This window comes from Chionomys nivalis, chromosome 18 (assembly GCF_950005125.1).
Source record: "Chionomys nivalis chromosome 18, mChiNiv1.1, whole genome shotgun sequence".
NCBI lineage: Eukaryota > Metazoa > Chordata > Mammalia > Rodentia > Cricetidae > Chionomys > Chionomys nivalis.
Window position 1 is genome coordinate 3,433,377 of NC_080103.1, and position 18,721 is coordinate 3,452,097.

The window sequence follows — 18,721 nt, forward strand, 5'->3', positions numbered from 1 at the left end:
TGATTGCCCTGGGCAGGAGTGAGTGGGCGTGGCTTGGTACTGTTGGGCTCAGGCAGCACAGGATCCGCGTGTCCTGAGTGGGCGAGCGCCTAACAGTCCCTACGCATGGAGATGTGGGGAGTTGGGCAACACTGAGCATGGAGAACACTCAGAAGGGAGGTTCAGGTCCATTCTCTAGAGAGAGGCCCAAGTGGTAAGGGCCCAAGCTAGCTGCTCAGGCTGATACTGAATGTTCTCCTCTATGCAGGTTACTGGAGGACTGGAGGCTCAGTCTGGTAATAATTTGATCCAGGAGGTCCCATCCTTGCCATTTTGTTATCCTGGGCCTCTTTGAAGTTTTGCTTCCTCTAGCCTGACATGGAAGCCCAGCATTTCAAGCATTGGTGCGGCTCCCTGCAGGGAAGTTACTTCTTTTAAAAAAAAAAAAAAAAAAAATTTATATGTATACAATATTCTGTCGGTGTGTATGCCTGAAGGCCAGAAGAGGGCGCCAGACCTCTTTACAGATGGTTGTGAGCCACCATGTGGTTGCTGGGAATTAAACTCAGGACCTTTGGAAGAGCAGGCAATGCTCTTAACCGCTGAGCCATCTCTCCAGCCCCGGGAAGTTACTTCTGAAGAGATCTCCAGACTAGGTTCTGAGGGACACTGAGAACACAAGTACTAGTATTTACCACAGCTATCACTGGTACTGTCATTCAGCCACTAGGCTTTTAAAGGAACATTTATTGACTACCATGCGCCAAGGAAAAACAGTAGTGAACATAAACAGTACTCCTGCCACTAGGGGGAGGCAGAGGCTAATCTAGTAACGTGGCCATCACATCTGAGTGCAGACTGAGCCCCGCCCCCACCTCCTGTAACTGTGACACACACCTTTAAACACAGCATTTAAGAGGCACAGGCAGAAAGACCTCTGAGTTCAAGGCCAACCTAATCTACTTAATGAGTTCCAGGACAGCCAGGCTTACATAATGAGACAATGTTTCAAAAACAAAACAAGCCCAAGCCCCGCCTGGCACCATTCTTGCCTTCTACAGTGCATGAAGAAGCATCCGTAGCTATGAAGAGAGAAGAGGGGTGGGGCCGGCACTCTGTGGGATATGTGAAAGACAAGAGTCAACAGATAACACAGGACCTAGGCTGAACTCAGATGTGCCAGTCCCTGGGGGAGGAGGAAGGATCCCAGGCAGCCTTTACTCCAGAAAAGAGAGAAAGCAGACAAAAGAAGTAGACTGCAGGGCCACTGAGGCACAGGAAGTTTGTGTGTAGCCCAAGAAGTACCAGGAAGATAAACACCACAGGCAGGGCGCAATCCTCTGAGCAAAACATGGAGGATTACCAAGTAAAGGGTGAGCAGGTAGTGAGGGTCTGCTGTTGGAGCCAGTTAAGATTGAAGTCTGGCTACCCGGGAAGCACAGAAGGCAGAACTGTGCCTGGCACTGTCTGAAGCCAACCAGACACAGACACAGTCCCGCCTGGTATATATACAGAAAAGGTACCCAACACATATTTTTAAAATCAGTCTGAAATCAGACGATATACAACAACATTCAGCCCACCAATGATGTCCACAGAGCCTTGGGGATTCAAGGAACTGTGAGAAGGGAAAAGGGAGTTAGACGGTTTGCCAGCTTGTGTCTCCCTTGGTGGAAGCTGAAGGCCGACATTAGTCTCTCTGCTCACTTCATCAAATGTGCTTGTCCGTGGCCTGCCAGCCCAGTCCCTCTCCTGGCAGGGTATACAGGCACTGCCCCATGCAGTGCTGACTCTTCAGCGGTCCTGGCGCCGAGGTGGAGGTGATGGAGGATGCCGTACCGGAGGCAAGTCATAATGTCCAGGGATGTGGCTGTTCTTGGGCGAGTCATAGTGGCCAGGAGGCAGGCCTGGAGGAAGAGGGGGCATGGAGCCCACAGACTCTTCATCTGAAGATAGAGAGGAAAGGATGAGGTAACTCCTCGAGGCGTTCCCTGGCTCTCCCTACCCTGTCCACCTCAAAGGATACGAAGACACTGTCCCACAACTCGGTCTCACTTTTCTGGATGCTAATTCTACCTCTCTGGTGCTAAACAAGCGCCATCTCTAATACTCAATCTTCAGGTGAGGAACAGACTCGAAGAAGCAGGGCAACTCCCCGAGTGCCATGCCTGGTTTGAGATCAAGCCACCCGAAGGCCGTGCTCTTGCCGTATCATGCCACTATCTCCTTCTCTCCCTTCCCCTTCTCCCTTCCTGCTTCCCATGTTCCAGTGCCCTGTAGCCCCTGCTGGGGGCAGGGAGGGCTCACTATGGCTCAAGAGGCTGGGCTGCTCATAGGTGCCACTGTCTCTCTGTGGCTGCTGTTGCCGCTGCTGGCGATCCCGGAGATGAAGGGGCTGCCTGGGAGGAGACACTGACAGGGGGCCTTTCATTTCCACATAGCTGCTTTCTCGGGGTTCCCCAGGCAGGCCAGGCAGATCTCTGATGGTAGCATAGGGGTTCTCACTGCTCAGGGACATAACGCTTGCCCCCAGTCCCTCTTCCGAGGTGGGACCTAAGGATCAAGGAAGGAAATCGGGCTTCTTAGGGGCACCGGCTCCTTGAACCAGCTTCCCTTCCCTTCCTTGTCTCTGTGCTCCATACCTTTAGGACAAAATAGTCCTGGGCCGTTTCTGTGGCTATAGCTACAGCTATAGCTTCTGTCCAGGTGGCCGGAGCCTGAAGAAAGTCAAACAAAAGTCAGACCTCTGGTCCCCTCTCAGGCATCTTCCAGATCTAGGCTCTTCCCCCACCCTGACCCCACCAAGATGATCCAGCAGGTGAGGCTGCACACATCCTCCTCCTCAGCCTCTGTCTCCAAGCGCCTACCTCTGTCACGGGGCTCTCGTCGGTGCTTCCAGTCAGCGGGCAGTGTAGCGTGGTTATCACGTCCATGGGTTCTGCCTGCTCGCTCAGATGCCTGGGAGCTGGCAAAGAGCTGACTGCCTGGAACCTGATGAGGGACAATGCCTCAGGGAGAGCACAGGGTTGAGGCTTTCACCCACCCCAGAGCACCCCCCAATGCACTGACCTTGTTGGGGGGTGGGGGGTTAGGAGAACACTGGGACAGAGTATGGTAGCTAGGGTTGGAGTAGTAGTGACTGTAGCTCGGAGAGACATCTGCAGGACAAACATCAGGCCAGGACAGCAGCAGTGTGACCCCCTGACTCCCTCCATCCTTTCCCCCAACATCCCATGGGGAACAGGCAGCAGCACCCCACTGCCTATCACTCACTTAAGCACAACCCTAGCTCACCTGGCATGACATAATCTGAGCCATCCAGCCGCCCAGAGCTGTAAGCCACTGCCAAGTGCTCGTGTTCCTTTCCCTTCTGCCAATGGCGGTAGCCGATGAACAGGGCCACCAGGGCCACCACGAGGGTCCCCAGTACGGCAATGCCAATCACTGCACCCAGTGAGTTATAGGTCACAGGAGAGGTGGGCATTATGGTGGAGGACTCCTGGCTTCCTGTGAGATAAAGTGGGCACTGAGACTGGCACCTCAGTTCTACTAGTGAACGTGGGTGCATTTGAAGGAAGAAAGAGATGGTATGAGGACCCTGGGTTGTAGAATCTTGGAGTCCAAGAACTTACCAATCTTGCAGGGTGCACCACTGTGTCCTGGGGGACAGACACAGGCCCCAGTCTCTGGGTGGCACCTCTCTCCAGGACCACACTGGCATAGCTGGGAGCAGTTGACACCAAATACTCCCGGAGGGCAGCCTGGAGAGAACCAAGGGGGCAAGCAGGGGTCACAGAGCTGGCAAACTGCAGCCTCCTCTCGGATAGGGCTATGGTGCGCTCAGGGAGTTCGCTCTCGGTTGGTACCTTCCAGGCAGTAGGGTCCAGTCCAGCCTGCAGTGCAGAGACAGCTCCCATCCTGGGGGTGGCAGGTTCCACCATGATGACACTGACAGGGTTGGGAGCATTTGAGTCCCCAGAGGCCTGGGGGACATGCTGCAGGAGACAAGGGCTGTCAGGTAGGGCCAAGCCACCTCCTCTGCATGAACGCTCAGGCCTCAGTATCTCTGAAGTCTTGAGCTTGGCCTTTTCTTGGTCCTAAGGCTCTGAAGGGCATCTACACACCGGTGGCTGGAATGCTCATCTCCAGCCATCTTGGCCCACTATCCACTCCCTAACAGCTATTTCAGAACAATGTCCCCAGTGCTAGGAACCAGAGCTTCTCAGCAGCCCCTGGAGGGCTCAGCACTAGGCTTGGTTTTTGTTTTCAAACATCTGCCTCCTGCCAGGGTATTGGGATTACAGCCTAATACATTATCTGTGTGTGATCCTAGCAAATCATCTAATAGTAGACACTGCTGAACTCTAGGCAGAAAACACAAACAACAACAATCCAAATACTTCACCAAGAGCACTTGAGGCCCTGACAGAAGTACAGTCAGCCGTCTCTGGGCAGCAGCTCCCTCTAAAACATGCTTCTGCTGCCCAGACTACTCATCTCCTTATCATCATATAGTTATGTGGGAGATGACACAGTAAAAATAGTGTGAGAAAGATATAAAACAGCCACGGCGGCTGGGGGAGGAGACCCATGTTCCAGTCACTAGCCCCATGCAGGCAAACAAACTAGATTCGACGGATTATAGAAAAGGAATGAACATTTGTGTAGGAGAAAGATATATTAGGGGGCATGACGGGGAGTGGGATTTCATCAAGACTCATAGCATATATGTATGAAATTTTCAAAGAATAAATTAATAGTTTATATATTAATATTTTTAAAGGAAGAGAAAATAAGAATATGTCCAAGAGGGGACTTTATGAGATTTGCTGTTTCCAGGTTCTGGCGAGGCAGAAAACTTTCCCTCTGACTTGTTCACTGCTGCATTCTCCACTCAAACCAGTTCCCAGTAGGAAGGTAATGGCAGGATTTCTCCTATTGTACAGATAACCAAGGTGAGTGGGGGGCCTTCTGCCCAGAGTCAGGAGACTGAGGTTCCAGGGCTCAGCCACCCAGGCAGCAGGCTCTCCCGCTCACACACAAGCCGCTGCGTACACTCAGAGCAGTCAGAGCCTGTCCAGCCTGCCAGGCAGTAGCAGGTCCCGTCCGAAGGGCGGCAGGGAGAGTGGCTGTTGCACTTGCAGGGCACACAGCGTTTGCCATAGCGACCAGGCTGGCAGGCTGGGGAAAGGGGTGCCTAGTGACTTGGGGGCCTTGAGCAGGGTCTCCCTCCCACCTTCCCCTGGATTAACTGTCCTGGAGATGGGAGTCAGCAACAGGAGCCAAGGGGTGGGGTGGGGTACAGGGAGCCTCACGCCTCTGGCAGGAGGGGCCTCGGAACCCTGGTGCACACACACAGTTGCCATTTTCAGGTACACAAGTACCCCCATTTTTGCAGATGCAAGTATTGCTGCAGTTGGCCCCCCAAAAGCCCTCTGGGCAAGGCAGATGGCAGCGTGTGCCTGTAGGAGACAAGTAAGGGTCACCTCCTGTGGAGTACACTCCCAAGTCCACAGCAGACCTGAGACCCAGACACCCAGAACGCTCACCCATCCAGCCAGCCTGACATCGGCAGTGTCCATGAACAGGGTCACAGCCGTCAGCGTGGTCACAGTCACAGACACTGGCACAACCGTCACCGAACTGCCCTTTCTTGGAGAGTAAATGGAGGGGAGAGCAGGCCAGTCAGCTGAGGGGTGCTGTGCACTCCCCTCCCCCAGGCAGGTGGGCTGTGATCACCCACCGGGCAGGGAAACTGGCAATGAGCTCCATGCCACCCAGGAGCACAAGTACAAGCTCCAGTCTGGGGACTGCAGACACCCTCGTGGGCACACTGACAACTGGTATTGCAGTTGAAGCCCCAGGTGCCAGGAGGACAGGGCACAGAGCAGTTACCACGCTGCCAACCTAGAGGAGACAAGAAGGAATACACTGGGTGTGGGTTGTGCCAGCTTTATGTTGTGAGCTGGGCATGAGAAAAACACATGAACACAGTTCATAGACTCCCACTGATGCAGCTCAATTGCCTGGGCCTCCACAATCTCTCTGGAGTCATCAACAGTGTCTTCTCTCCCGCCTGGGCCTCCTGTCTCCCCTACAGAACAGAAGCTGGTAACAAACCCAAGCTCATAGTGGACCCCACCAGGTCATCTTGGGGTAACAGGGAGAAATGGGGGCTGAAGACTTGATGCTTGGCTAAGTCTGATACCACTGGATTTGAATTCAGCCTAAGGGCTGCCAACGTGCCACAGTGCTAGCCTTTGGAAAACCTCGCTGGCTCAGTCAGGGTTCTTTTCTTTTCTATAGAATGGAGGGTGAGGTGCTTGCTTTAAAGGAAAGTATGACCTTTGTAGAAAAAAAAAAAAAAAAAAAAAAAGCAAAATGGCTAGGGCATTTTGGCTCTACCTGTGATTCCAGCACTCCAGAGGCTGAGACAGGATGGGTGCTTAGACTTTGAGTCTATCCTGGGCTATATATTGTCTCAAAAAAAAAAAAAAAGATAGGAAAGGGAGAAGGGGAGGACAGGACAGGGAGAATGAGAAGGGACAAAGAAAGAAAGTGTTCTAGCAGGAACTATCCTGAATCCGTTCCCACAAGCCCACTTCCAATAAGCTTTGCCCTTTCTTCACACCCCATCCCCACCCCCGCCGCTCCCAAAGACTCTAGTCCATTACCTTCCTTGCAAATGCACGTGCCGTCGATGGGGGAGCAGGCGATGGCATTTTCGCAGGAGCAGCGGGAAGAGCAGTTGATCCCATAAGTGTCCGGTGGACATAGGTTAGCGCAGTGAGGTCCCTGAAAGCAGAGGGCCACTGAGTGAAGGTCGAGCCCCACCCCGCCCCTCCTTTCCCCTTGGTGGGGCACAGCCTCACCGTGTAGCCGGGTGCGCATCGGCAGAGGCCGCTGTCTGCAAGGCAGACGCCACCGTGCAGACAAAGGCAGTGCTCCAGGCAGCCTGGCCCGTGCGTGTCCTGTGGGCAGCTCTCGTTGCAGTGCAGGCCCGCCCAGCCTGGCCGGCAAGCGCAGTCGCCGTGCATAGGGTGGCAGCTGTGGGCGTGGGAGGGGACACAAGCATCTGAGCCGTTTACAGAGGTCCTGTCCTCTGCAGAGCCCGATCAGGGAGCAAAGAGGCTCCGAGGGACCCAGGCCGCTCCTGCTCCCTCCCCAAACCCCTCCCCATCCTTCTGTGACTTCGATGCCACCCTTCCCCATACCCTGGTGCTGTTTCTCTGTGGTGGCTCTAAAACAAGATCCAGTCTCCCTGTTTCCCACAGCCCACCTCAGACTGTGTTCTGGGTCGCAAGTGCAGGGTTCCTGGCAGCTGAGACCATAGAGGCCATCTGGACAGAGGCGCTCAGTGCAGCGGTCGCCTGTGAAGCCATGTTCACACAGACAAGCGCCATTGGCAGGAAAGCAGCGGGCACCAGGAGCGCAGTCGCAGGTCTCAGCACAGTCTTGCCCGAAGCGGCCCACGGGGCACTCTTCATGGCACCTGGGTGCCGGGTTAAGTATGGCTGTATAAACTGGGCTCCTCCACCTCCTCCTGGTCCACCCCAGTTCCCTGGAGCCACATGCTCACCGATCTCCAATATAGCCAGGAGCACAGTGGCACTGCCCAGTAAACCGGTCACAGAGGCCACCGTTGTGGCAGCGACATTCGTGAGTACAGTTGGGTCCATGGAAACCCTCCGGGCAGGGTAGGGAACAGATGTCACCCTGTGAGTGAGTGAAAACTCATTAATCCCCTTCTCATGGCCACAGGCTGGTAGAAACCCTCATATGCTCAGAGCCCTCAAACCTCTCCAGGGTCCGTGAGAGTCCATCTCAAAAAAAATCCTGGCTCATAGTCCTGTCTAGAGCCACCCTCGTTATTCTCTTGGTAATCCCAACTCCACGCACACAGTTCCACCCTTCATACCATCCAGCCCGGTGGACAGCTGCAGTAGCCTTGGGGGACCTGGAAAACACCTCCATTTTGGCAAGGACTGGTTCTGGGGCAGAAGAAGCCAGGAGTGCCCTGTGAACAGGGCACATTACAGCTGTGGAATAGGGGTGAGGTCAGAGTGTCATCAGGAAGAACCTTCAGCTGGCCCTCTTTTCTCCCCAAGGCTGGCTACCTGCACAGGAGGAATCTCTGGGGCAGGTAAATGGCAAGGACACCCTGATATCAGCAGACGGGAGAGCAGGAGGTGTAGGGGCAAGCAGGCTCCTACACCCCTTCACCCCTGCTCAGGTGGTCCCCTCTTGGCAACTGCTCCGACTATAGTTTTTCTACTCTGCCGAGTCAACACCCCAACCCTGTCAGCATGTAGCCTTGCAAGCAGGTGTGCCCAGGTCCTCCTCAACAGCCTCACCTGACGGCATCCCCCCCCCCCCCAACTTACACTTGCTCATGCTGTGATTATGGCAGCTGCTTAGCTGGGACCCAGAAGAGCAAGACTGCGATCTTAGTCTCTCAGCCCCACCATTTCCTCACATATGGTCCTGTGTCTATGACCTCATCACACACCTGGGTCCTGTTTTCCCTGGAGGGCAGAAGCAGGCTCCATTCTGGGCATCACAGGAAGCCCCATGGCAATGGCAACCAAACTGGCAGGCAGGACCATAGTGGCCAGGAGGGCAAGGCTGAAGGCAGTTGGGGGGCTGTAGGCCAGAGGGACAGAAGCATGCCCCACTCTTGGGATCACAGGAACTACTGTTGCCACAGTGGCAGTGCTTGTCACACCGTGGTCCCCACACCCCTGGGGCACACTCTGTGAAACAGAGAACGGAAGGGAGTTATCAGGCACTTAGCCTCTCTCCTCCACCACGTCTCCAGAAAAGGCAGGTAGCAGCAATGGATTCGGATAAAAAGCCATCCCCGGATCACCAACGACTTACCACTGGAACAGTCGTCACCCCCGCCAGCCTGGTGCACACTGGCATCTGTTAGGAGCCACACAACGACCATGGACACACTCCTGGGCACAGAGTGCTGGCCAGAAATGGGATGAATGAGAAAAATACCTCCATCCCACCCTCCCACCTTTGATCTAGGAAGCCAGAGCCTCCCATGTGAGGGGCCTGCAGGTCCTCAGGCATCAGCTCTGTCTGAGATGAAGACCTGGGGAGCAACCCCAGGGGTCATAGGCTCCCTGAGTCCTTTCTGTATGCATATTAACATCTTGTTGGGAAATGGTGAATTCTCAAGTGGTAGTTGGATGAAGATGTGGTCAGAAAGGGTAGAGGCTGAGGTGAGGGCTAAGTCAGGCTGGGAAACTGGCCTGCAGGGACTGGTGACAGGGCTGGTGACAGGGTCAGAAGATGGCAGGGGCCCATCTGAGGACAGACACACAAGATGCTAGGGAACAAAAGACGATAGCAAAGTCTCCCCAGTCTCCACTTCCAGCCCCTCTTCTATGCCTGCTACAACTCCAGCAACAGCTACTGGCCAACGGGAAACCTAAAGGAGCGGACAGTAGCAACCCACCCACCATACCCTTTCCTAGGGCAGGGAAAAACCCAAACAGATGGGGCCCTGACCCAACTCAAGACTCACGAACACAGGCTCCACTGCTCTCATAGTAGCCCCCACAGCACTGCAGGCGTGGGCGCGAGTCCGTCTTCACCACCTGACGGTACACAGTCCGATAGACAACCCTGCAGTGGCCCAGGAGGTGGTGGCCATCAGTGCTCTTAGCTGAGACCCTGGCTGCCCCACCTCTGCCCCCCACCCCCATCGCACCTCAGTGAGGCACCAGAGGGGTCAAAGGTGAGTGTTCCCTCTCTGCCCCATATCAGCCTCAGCTTCAGGGGCCATAGGGGTACCCACCACGGACAGAGAGTCCTCTAAGCACCAAAGGTTCTGAGAGGGGCCAGACCTCGACCAGCTAGTGACTTTTTTTTAGTGATTCAAATTTAATGTGGGTTTTCGTGCAAAGAGTGACCTAAGTGTTGATTTGATGGCATATGCCATGGTACAGCCAGAAGTCAATGTTTCCTTTCAGAACGTGGTCTGAATTCATATTAGAATTTCAACAAGACACCATCTGCTGAGATGCAGCAGCGTTGTCTGTGGTTGACTGGTTGGTTAGTTGGTAGTTGGGTTGTTTGGTTATTTGGTTGGTTGGTTAGTTGGTCAGTTGGTTCATTGGTTTTATAGATACAAAGGTTTGCTCCAATTGTCTCAGATATCTGCAGATCATTTCTGGACCAATACCACTTTCCATCAGTGAACACTTTAAATCCCTGTGGCCCTCGCTATGTGCAGGTCACAGCTCACTGTTCCTTTGAGGACAGCAGCAGCTAGTGACTCTTCTAGGGACAAAGCACTCACGTGGGCTGAGGACAGGTGTGGGGGTCCTCCCAGGGCCTGTCACAGGACTCCGCGGGCAGCAGGCTGAAGGGGCGTAAGTGGGACTCCTTCGTGGTAGTGGTAAAGCTGTGGGGTGAGAACAGTTCAGAGCCTGAGCGCAGGGTCCAGCTGAAGCCAAGGCCAGGCTTCCCGTGGAGAGAATCCGAACACCCCAGTATCTGGGCTTCCTTACCCTGCTGGGGCTCCTCCCACCCTAGGTAACCATTTCTCATCCTGAGGGCCACATCTCCACACACACTCTCACAAATGCACAAACGCACGCACCTGCCAATATGGGAAGACCGAACTTGATTGTTCAACCTTGACCCAGCTGGCAGCAATGAATCAAAGCACTTTCGGCTAATTTCTGCCCTGGGCCCTGTTTTCCAGTTCTGTCCCTACCTTCTCCCTACCCCCACCCCAGCCAGCTCTTCTGCTTGGTCTATGCTAAATGACTCCCTCCCACAGGGATCCAGAGACAAGGACAGGTCAAAATCCAGGTCAGAGCTAGGACAGAGACAGAGACAAGAACAGAGCTGGGAGACCAGAAACAGACTCCTCGGAGGAGTCACTTGTCCGGGACAAGCATCAAGCTTGGGGCCCTTCTCACCTTTCCCAAAAGGTACAGACATTGGGATCATTGGAGTTGAGCGGTCGGGTCAGACCCAGGCCTAAGGCCAGGAGGAGGAGATGCAGAAGTGGCCGCATTGCAGAGGCCTGCAGTAGGGCATACAGCAACTGAACAGTGCAGCCAGCAGCCCAGAGGACGCACCTGTAAAAATGCAAGCAGTAGGCATGCCAAAGAGACCAGCCCACTGCCTCTCGGTCCTCTGGTCCACATGGCAGGACTCCAGCTCCCCCAGAACCCCAGAAAAGTCTCCTAAGCACACTTGCGTGGCTCCAGTCTCAGCTCAGTTTGCTAACACACCAACTCCAGCCCTCGTTATTCCTGGAATTCGGTACCACCTTGCTTTTTTGTCTGCTCCCTGACAACTCCACACCCCACCACCCCACCCCTGAACACACTCACACACACACACACACACACACACTGGCTGGCCACATGTTCATCTCTTTTAGAGCCTCCTGGTACCGTTCACTAAATGTCCACTTCTAGTGCCACTTGACCACTTGACCACCCCGTAGCCTAGCAAATAAATACCAAGGACCCTGAAAGGTGGCCACAGTGTGAGACTGGGGCCCAAGAAGGGGGTTCTAAGGGAAGCCAACTTGGGCTCAGTCCAAGAGAACTTTCAAATGGCCGGGACAGTTCCCTATCAGATGCCACTGAGAACCAGTCTCCATCACTGTGTGTGGGCAGATGGGAGTCCAAGCCCCTGAATGAAGAACTGTCAGCAGGCTCTTGCCATGGGCAATGACAATAGGGCCGCAGCTGGATGACCACACAGCCACTGGTGTGCTCCAAGGGTCAATTTCCACCTTTCTCTGACAGCTCAAGGAGCCTAGGCCCCACCCCAAGAGTGGGAAGAGTCAGGACCCCGGATGGGATGAGTCCTCCTCTGACTGCCTAGACTCAGTAAAAGCTGACAGGCCCCCCTCTGTGTCTGCATTTCTAAAGCTCGCCCAGGCTCCCTGCTCTACTCTCCAGAGATACCCACATCTGCTTGTCATTACTTCCCTGAGAAGAGAGGTCACCGGCCCCTTGCACCCCTGAGTATCTGTGGAATGCTTGTTGCAGCCCCACCCCTGGCCCCCCACCCACATATTCTGGCTGATCATGATTCTCTCTGCTCAGCCAGGCCACCTTCTTTCCTAACTGAACCCCAGTTTCCTGCAGCGACCCATGCCCAGCTTTAACCCCCTAACAGTTGGATTTTCCCTTCACCCTCTTCATCTATGTTACTGCCACCCAGAAAGGACTCCCAGCTCGAGACACTACACCTCACACCTCCCCAGGGGGCCAGCTGAACCTCTAGACTTCTCAGTCACTGCTCACTTGACCAGGTAACTCACCAGTGATGCCAGCATGGGCCTGGGAAGCCAGAAGATGTCCTGGGGATCCCAGTGCTCAGGATCTAGATCCTTGAGAGAGGAAACCCAGTTGCTGGCTGGAAGTGTGGCTCACACCCCACACTACTACCCTGTCAGGTGTGACGGGGCCCCATTTAGCTGGCTTGGCTACTGGGCTGGCATTGTGGCCTTGGGAAGATGAGTCAAGGGAACAGCGCTAAGCCCTGTGCCGAAGGAGCCACACCACAGGCAGAGGCACCGCTGCTACCCACGACCTGATCCAGTGAGAACCACCAAACATGTTCCCACCCTACAAAGTCAGTTCCTTCTCCCACGGTACCCAAACCGCCTCCTCCAGCCTTGCCCAACTCAGTGCCCACCAACAGGGCTGGTTCAAACTGGTCCGAGCTACTTTCCCCACTCCCCCAAGAGTGTTCCACAGCCAGGGCTCTCCACATCTCTGTCCCTACTCTGAGTTTGTTCCACACTCCATTCCTGCAGAATCTCAGGTCTAGTCATAATGCAGGTTCACCTGTGAGATCACCCATGGGCCTCAGTGAGCTGCCCTGTCCTGTCTATTCCTAGCTTGGTTTGGTGGGTGGAGTCTGATTTAGCAGGAAGACTGATTTAAGGTGAAAGTAGTTTGGCTGCATAAAATACTCCCCAGTGTCACCTGCCCTTACCTCCAGGCCAGAAATATCAGGTGTTGTCCCATCTCCCCGTTCAGTTCAGCTGGGGGCTCAGGACAGTCCTGTACAGAACAGGGGTGAAGTATTATGGGAGATGACTAACTGCAGTTCTGCTGGGATGCTAGCTGGAGAAGGCCTATACCTTCCCTCCTCCCAAAGGCCTTCAGGGTGGGGCCGCACTGCGGAGGAAGCTTCAGCTGCTCTGTCTAGGGCTAGAAGCCAAGGTGGGGTCAGCAGAGACCAGTGGGTGGACAATAGGAAAGGGAGATGGGGGAGAAGGGATCTGAGCAGAAAGCAGAAGGATTTTACCTGACCATTCCCAGCCTGAGAAATGCTCAAAGCCTCTGAAGCTGGTTTCCGGCGGGGAGGGGGTGTTAGGGATGACTGGTGCACCTGATGCCCGTCCCTCTGAGCCTCCAGCTCCTCCAGCAGAACCCAGACTCTATGACTATATACCTATCAAGGGGCTTAGTCCTACATTCCTGGATCCTTGCCCCAGGAGACCCCTCTTGGGCCCCCTCTGCTCAACTTTTATCTCCCACCAAGTTTCTGCTTTGACAAAGGGCTTTTCCTAACAGCCAGGCAAAATGTGAGCCTGTATTGTTCAAGATGGGTCAGGCAGAGAGAGTGACTTCCATCATGGAAAGTGCTGCTATCCAGTCCACAGAGGAGGAAGCAGACTCAGTAAACATAGGAACCTGCCCAGGACCCACAGTCAGGGGTGGCAGAAAAGGGATCCAGACTCCGGCATCAGCAGCAGAGGGATGGAAATAAGAAGCCCAGGGGCTTGAGATCTTTACAGCTTTGGTTATGGAGTGGGGAGTTGGCCAGGGACCGGAGCCGCAAAGGGAAGGGAGGGAAGGCTGCCACCAGAACCAGATCAGAGGCGTGGGAACTGCACGCCCGCCCGCCCGGCCCGAATGCAGTCAAAACGAACAACTTTTCTCTCCCACCTCCACATGCAAATTGCTGGGCTCTGGGCCAGGCTCAGCTCCATTTCCTGCCTACAAGGCTGCAAGCTACATTCCTGCCTCTCAGCCTCCAAGTCCCACTGGGCCCTGGCCTGTTCCCTCTCCAAGAGCCCCTCTACCCTCACTGTACCCCAGCCTCTGGGAGGAGGAAGTGAATCTAGGGCCTCTGGGAGCTGGTAACCAGAAAACAGCAAATGGGAATGACAGAAGTAAGACGCAGGAATTGGCCTTTTACCCCAGCTCCGGGGAAGGGTAACACACTCTGCCACAAGGTTACTGTAAATTTTAAATGGTGACACTCTTGGGGCCAATCTGTAACACCCATGCTCCGTCCACGTTAGTTTCCCCACATCCACAGGACCCGTGCATCCACTCCAGGAGAAACTGGAGTTGGTTTGGTTTTGTTTTTCGTCTTTTTCTTTCTTTTTTTTCTTAAGAACCCTATGATGATCCTGGAATAAACAAGGTTGAAAATGCTGACGGGGGAGAAAGAGAGTGGTCGGGGAGGGGAGCCGGAACCTGATCCCCAGAATGTCGGGCTGTCTGCCAGGTGCATCTTCAAGCTAGAGTCGGTACCAGGGCAGGATCCCTGAATTCCTGCCCTCTCTCAGCAGCAGAGCCAACCCCGACTCCCTAATCTCCCCCATTTTGCAGTCTGAGTGTCTAGTCCTGACCCTGTCACAAGCTGTGTGACTTTGGTTATAGCACTTGAGACCCCTGAGCCTCCATCCATATCAGCCTCCCTAATCACCAGGATTGCTTAAGCCTGGCATGGTTTTTACACCTCTTTTCGTCAGCACTTTCCCTTCCGTTGCTTGCCTGGTCAGAGCCTTCTGCATGTCAAGGCTGTCATGGACAGTCGAGTCCCCCAAAAGGGACAGATGCATGGGCACCCACACTACCATGCAGCTTAGCTTGATGTTGAGATGGGCACTTGAGTCCCCGTTTCTCTGTGCCCTTTCTTGAGCTGCCTTTGCCACTGAGACACACGGATGTAGTGAAACCCCAGCCCAGACCTCCACGTTCTCCCCCAAAAGAGCTGGCTCTGCCAGCGGCACCTGCTCAGCAGTGCAAGGTCTGCACAAGCACAAACACAGAGCCCCCCCCCAACCCAGTCAAGCCAGGCTCCAGCACACCAGGCATGTCCGCATGTCTGCCGGATGGAGGAACAGGAAACCTGAGCGAGGCCGACTGGAGGCTGGGGCAACAGGAGCGGGGCAGGGGTGAGAGGCTGGCCTGCTGCTGGCTCAGGAAACGGCAGCCAGAGAGGCTACTCTAGGCCTTGTTTACTCATCAGGAAATAGAGAACCAGCAGGGATTCTGACTCATGACCTAAGCCTGTCCCATGCAGCCCTGACTACCACCTGGGCTACCTTTTCACTGAGAAGAAAGTAAGGAGGGTCCCCTAAAATGAGTGGCCCAAGGGCTGTCTGGCCACCAGACTGGGACGAGAGCAGCTTCCCCACTGGCTGCCTTCCTTGCTGCCACCCAGAGGTTACCTCCAGAAATTATAATTCTGGCAGCTAGGCGGCTTTCTCTCATAATTCCAACACTCAGGGGGTTGAGGTAGGAGGATAATTTATTCTGAGCTACATAGAGAGTGAGCTGGTATCAATTAATAATAATGATAATAAATAAAACCCCGCAGTACAGCTCTGCTCTGCCACTGCCCCCACCACTGCCTCCTGTGTGTCTCCATCGCAGGAAGGCCAGCTATACCACACATAGTCTTGTGACACTGAAGTCGACAGCCCCACATGCCTCTCAGCAGGCAACCATCTCTACTCAAGCCTCCTCCGAATGTCCAGTTGCCTCCTGACTTCAAGAGCAGCCTCCGCCAAGAAGTTCCCGGTACTCAAGCCTCACCTTCCCTCCCTGTCCTGCAGACTTAATGGCCGTGGCTCCCATGGCCCAAAGGAGTTCTGATTATTTTTCCTGAGTCTGCTTGTGCCACCTGGCTCCAAGTAGGATGATCCCCCTGGCACACAGGGATGACCTAGCCAAAGTCAGTACCTGTGTCCCTCCTCTAAGAGCAAGTAGAGCTAACCCAGATTCTAGGGACTGTCAGCAGAACACTGCAGTCTAGGATGGGGCTGAAGGGCTCTGTGACAAACACATCCCCCCCCCCCCCCCGCGACAACACCAACATCCATCGGCATGGACCCGTGTTTCCTCCCAGCTCAGCCCAGGGCCACTGCGGGCTCTCACTGGTCTGGGCTTGCCTGGTGGTGCTGGAAGCGGAACCCTGGTCCTTGAGCATGCTAGGCAAGTGCTGCACCACTGAGCACTGCTCATCACACTTATCCACAGCTGTCTGCCACCGTGCCAGCCAGCACCCACAGCAGGCAGACACGAAACCGAGTACAGGTCCCCCTCAGCTCCCACCCAGGCCCCCCAGATACAGTGCCGTGAGGATGGTTCCACACCTGCCACACTCAGGGTTGGCCTCCAAGCTCCCAGGTGATGAGAGCACAGAAATGCAGGGCGCTGAGTTGCCTTGCATGTAGATGGACTAGATGGCTGTCCTAGGAAGGTGGGCGATTGGCCCTTCATCACACAGCCTCCAGAGCACAGCAGGGGCTGGCGCAGGCCTGCACACCTTGTGTACCCTCCTTCCACCACTGTGGCTCCTCTCAGTCTCTTCTAGACGCACAGTTCTCTCCCTGGGCCTTGCCCCACCGGTCTGTGTGTCCGTGTTGTGTCTGTCTACCCCTCTCCTCCCACCTTTCTGCTAGCTGTCCCCACACAGAGCACCACCCTGCACCAGCTGGGATAAGGCCTCGTGGAACTTCTTCAGAGAGCCCTTAACCACCGCTGTGGCAGCCATCTTTCTCTAGGTTTCCGCTGGTAGAAAGGGTGCCTGGGGAGGGTTTCCTCTCCTGGGAAAGTTTGATAGGGCATGCTGGAGTGGAGCGGAGAAGAAGTCAACCCTCCTACTTCACCCCCTCTGAGAAGAAAAAGGCAAGCAGGGAGGTGGCAGACTTTGGAAGATGTCATTGGTTGGAGAGCAGAAAGGGGCAGACTTTTGGGAGGGTGGGAGGCCTGTCCACACCCACCGACCCGTAGACACAGACAGTTATACTCTGGGGTGGACGTGGGTTTGGAGAACAGCCTCCATAGGCAGGGGTTGGGAACTGACCCCTTATCCGGCTCTGCCTGGAGCTGAGGCTTGGCTGAGCCTGGGAACCTCAGCCAGCACATGCTGTTCCTATCTCTTGGGACTAGGGTCACAGTCCCCAGCTGGGGCAGCAGGCACTACTAAAACACCAAATCAGGGAGTCATGAGTCCATGGCTAGAGGCTGGAAATATGAAGGAGAGGTGAGGGGGGCCTTACTGGAGCTTGGGCTTGTAGGCTCCAGGACCACCATCTGCCTGACGATGGGCCCACATCATTCAGACAGAGCCTTCAGACGCCATAGGTGCCTACGGCTGACCTCTCTCCTACAAGGTGGAAAAGGACTTGCAAATCTACAAACACTGAGCAGGTCTCTTTCCAGGAGACATGTTTCCCTCAGCTACAGGAGGAAACAGGCACGGTGTTTTCATAGTCCTCCAGAAAAAAGAAATTGAGGGCTGGAGAGAAGGCAAACGTTGAGGGCGACTTTTCAGGGCTTCAGTACCACTAAGGTTCTAGCAAACTTCACACTGGAATCCAGGACTTCCAGGCTGCTCTCCCCTGGCCGGGGTTCCTAATCCTCACAACCACATTAGCTTTCCCTTCCACTTAAGTGGATCTCTCTCTCTCGCTCTCCTCTCTCTCTCTCTCTCTCTCTCTCTCTCTCTCTCTCTCTCTCTCTCTCTCTCTCTCTCTCTCTCTCTCTCTCTCTCTCTCTCTCCCGCGTCTGTGTGTCTGTCTCTATCTCCTTTCTTTTCACTTAGACGGCTCGCACTCCCTCCACCCCATCTCCTTTCTGCTCAGCTCTCTGCGCCTAGTTTCATCCCGGGGGTCTCAGGCTCCAGAGCCCAGGACTGGGTACTCACCTGCCTCGGAACTCGGAGCTCGATGTGGTGTGTTCACCGACGGGTCCCGCTAGCCGACGGAGGGAGCCGGCTGCATGGGCAGGAAGGGGGTGGGCCTGGGCCCGGGCCCAGGCAGGAAGTCCGCGCGGGGAGGCTGGAGCCGGGCCGGGTGGGGTCAGGCCCAGGCCTCCGCACGCTTGTCTGTGAAGTGGACGAGGAGAGCCGCCCAACGTGACAGGCTTACGACCGGCCCTGGCTCCCGGCGTCGCTGTCCACCCGACGCCCCTCTTTCCTGCCCAGCGGCTCCCTCTGGCGGCCCTCTAGGGAGAGGCACCCCCGACCTCTATCAAGAGGTCAAGGCAAGATCTGAGCCGGTCTCCACCAGATTGCTCCTAAGCACCCAGCCATCTACCTTAGCCAGGGCTCAAAGCAAAGACAACTTGGTTTTTTTTGGGTGTGGCTCATGCTACAGGTCCTGGGTTGAATTCTCAGCAGCAGGGCCACTTAATACAAAGGAGCTCATTTGGCTTGAAAATTATTGTTCTAAAATTTTATTGTGGCAAAAATATACATAATCTAATATATCCTTTCAACAACTGTTAAGCGAGCAGTTCAGTGGCATTAAGTATTTCAACATGGGTGCAACTTGGTTCTATCGATTTCCAGAGCTTTTCCCTCATCCTGGTATGAAACTGCTAACCATCGTGAAGTCGGATGATGATAGCTCAGCTCAGTCTTCGCCCCTCCACATCTAGCTGACTTCACTTAGCCTGGTGTTTTATTAGTTTAGCAAGTGTGCTCATCGGTGTAACTACCA

The 18,721-nt window shown here is 54.7% G+C and overlaps 1 protein-coding gene across 1 annotated transcript; it reads right to left on the reverse strand.

Annotated features, from left to right (window-relative positions):
- Positions 1 to 1,149: 1,149 nt before the first annotated feature.
- On the reverse strand, positions 1,150 to 17,999 carry Pear1 (platelet endothelial aggregation receptor 1). The gene is given in 26 exon segments (XM_057793293.1): positions 1,150 to 1,925; positions 2,287 to 2,532; positions 2,622 to 2,696; positions 2,847 to 2,970; positions 3,049 to 3,137; positions 3,274 to 3,486; positions 3,612 to 3,740; positions 3,846 to 3,974; positions 5,035 to 5,160; positions 5,295 to 5,441; positions 5,529 to 5,631; positions 5,723 to 5,886; positions 6,654 to 6,774; positions 6,852 to 7,026; positions 7,259 to 7,471; positions 7,559 to 7,695; positions 7,898 to 8,018; positions 8,489 to 8,732; positions 8,860 to 8,878; positions 8,880 to 8,953; positions 9,518 to 9,618; positions 10,295 to 10,399; positions 10,923 to 11,029; positions 12,287 to 12,355; positions 12,967 to 13,034; positions 17,926 to 17,999. Coding segments are annotated over 24 exon segments (3,129 nt in total). The 5' UTR covers positions 12,302 to 12,355; positions 12,967 to 13,034; positions 17,926 to 17,999; the 3' UTR covers positions 1,150 to 1,773.
- Positions 18,000 to 18,721: the final 722 nt, after the last annotated feature.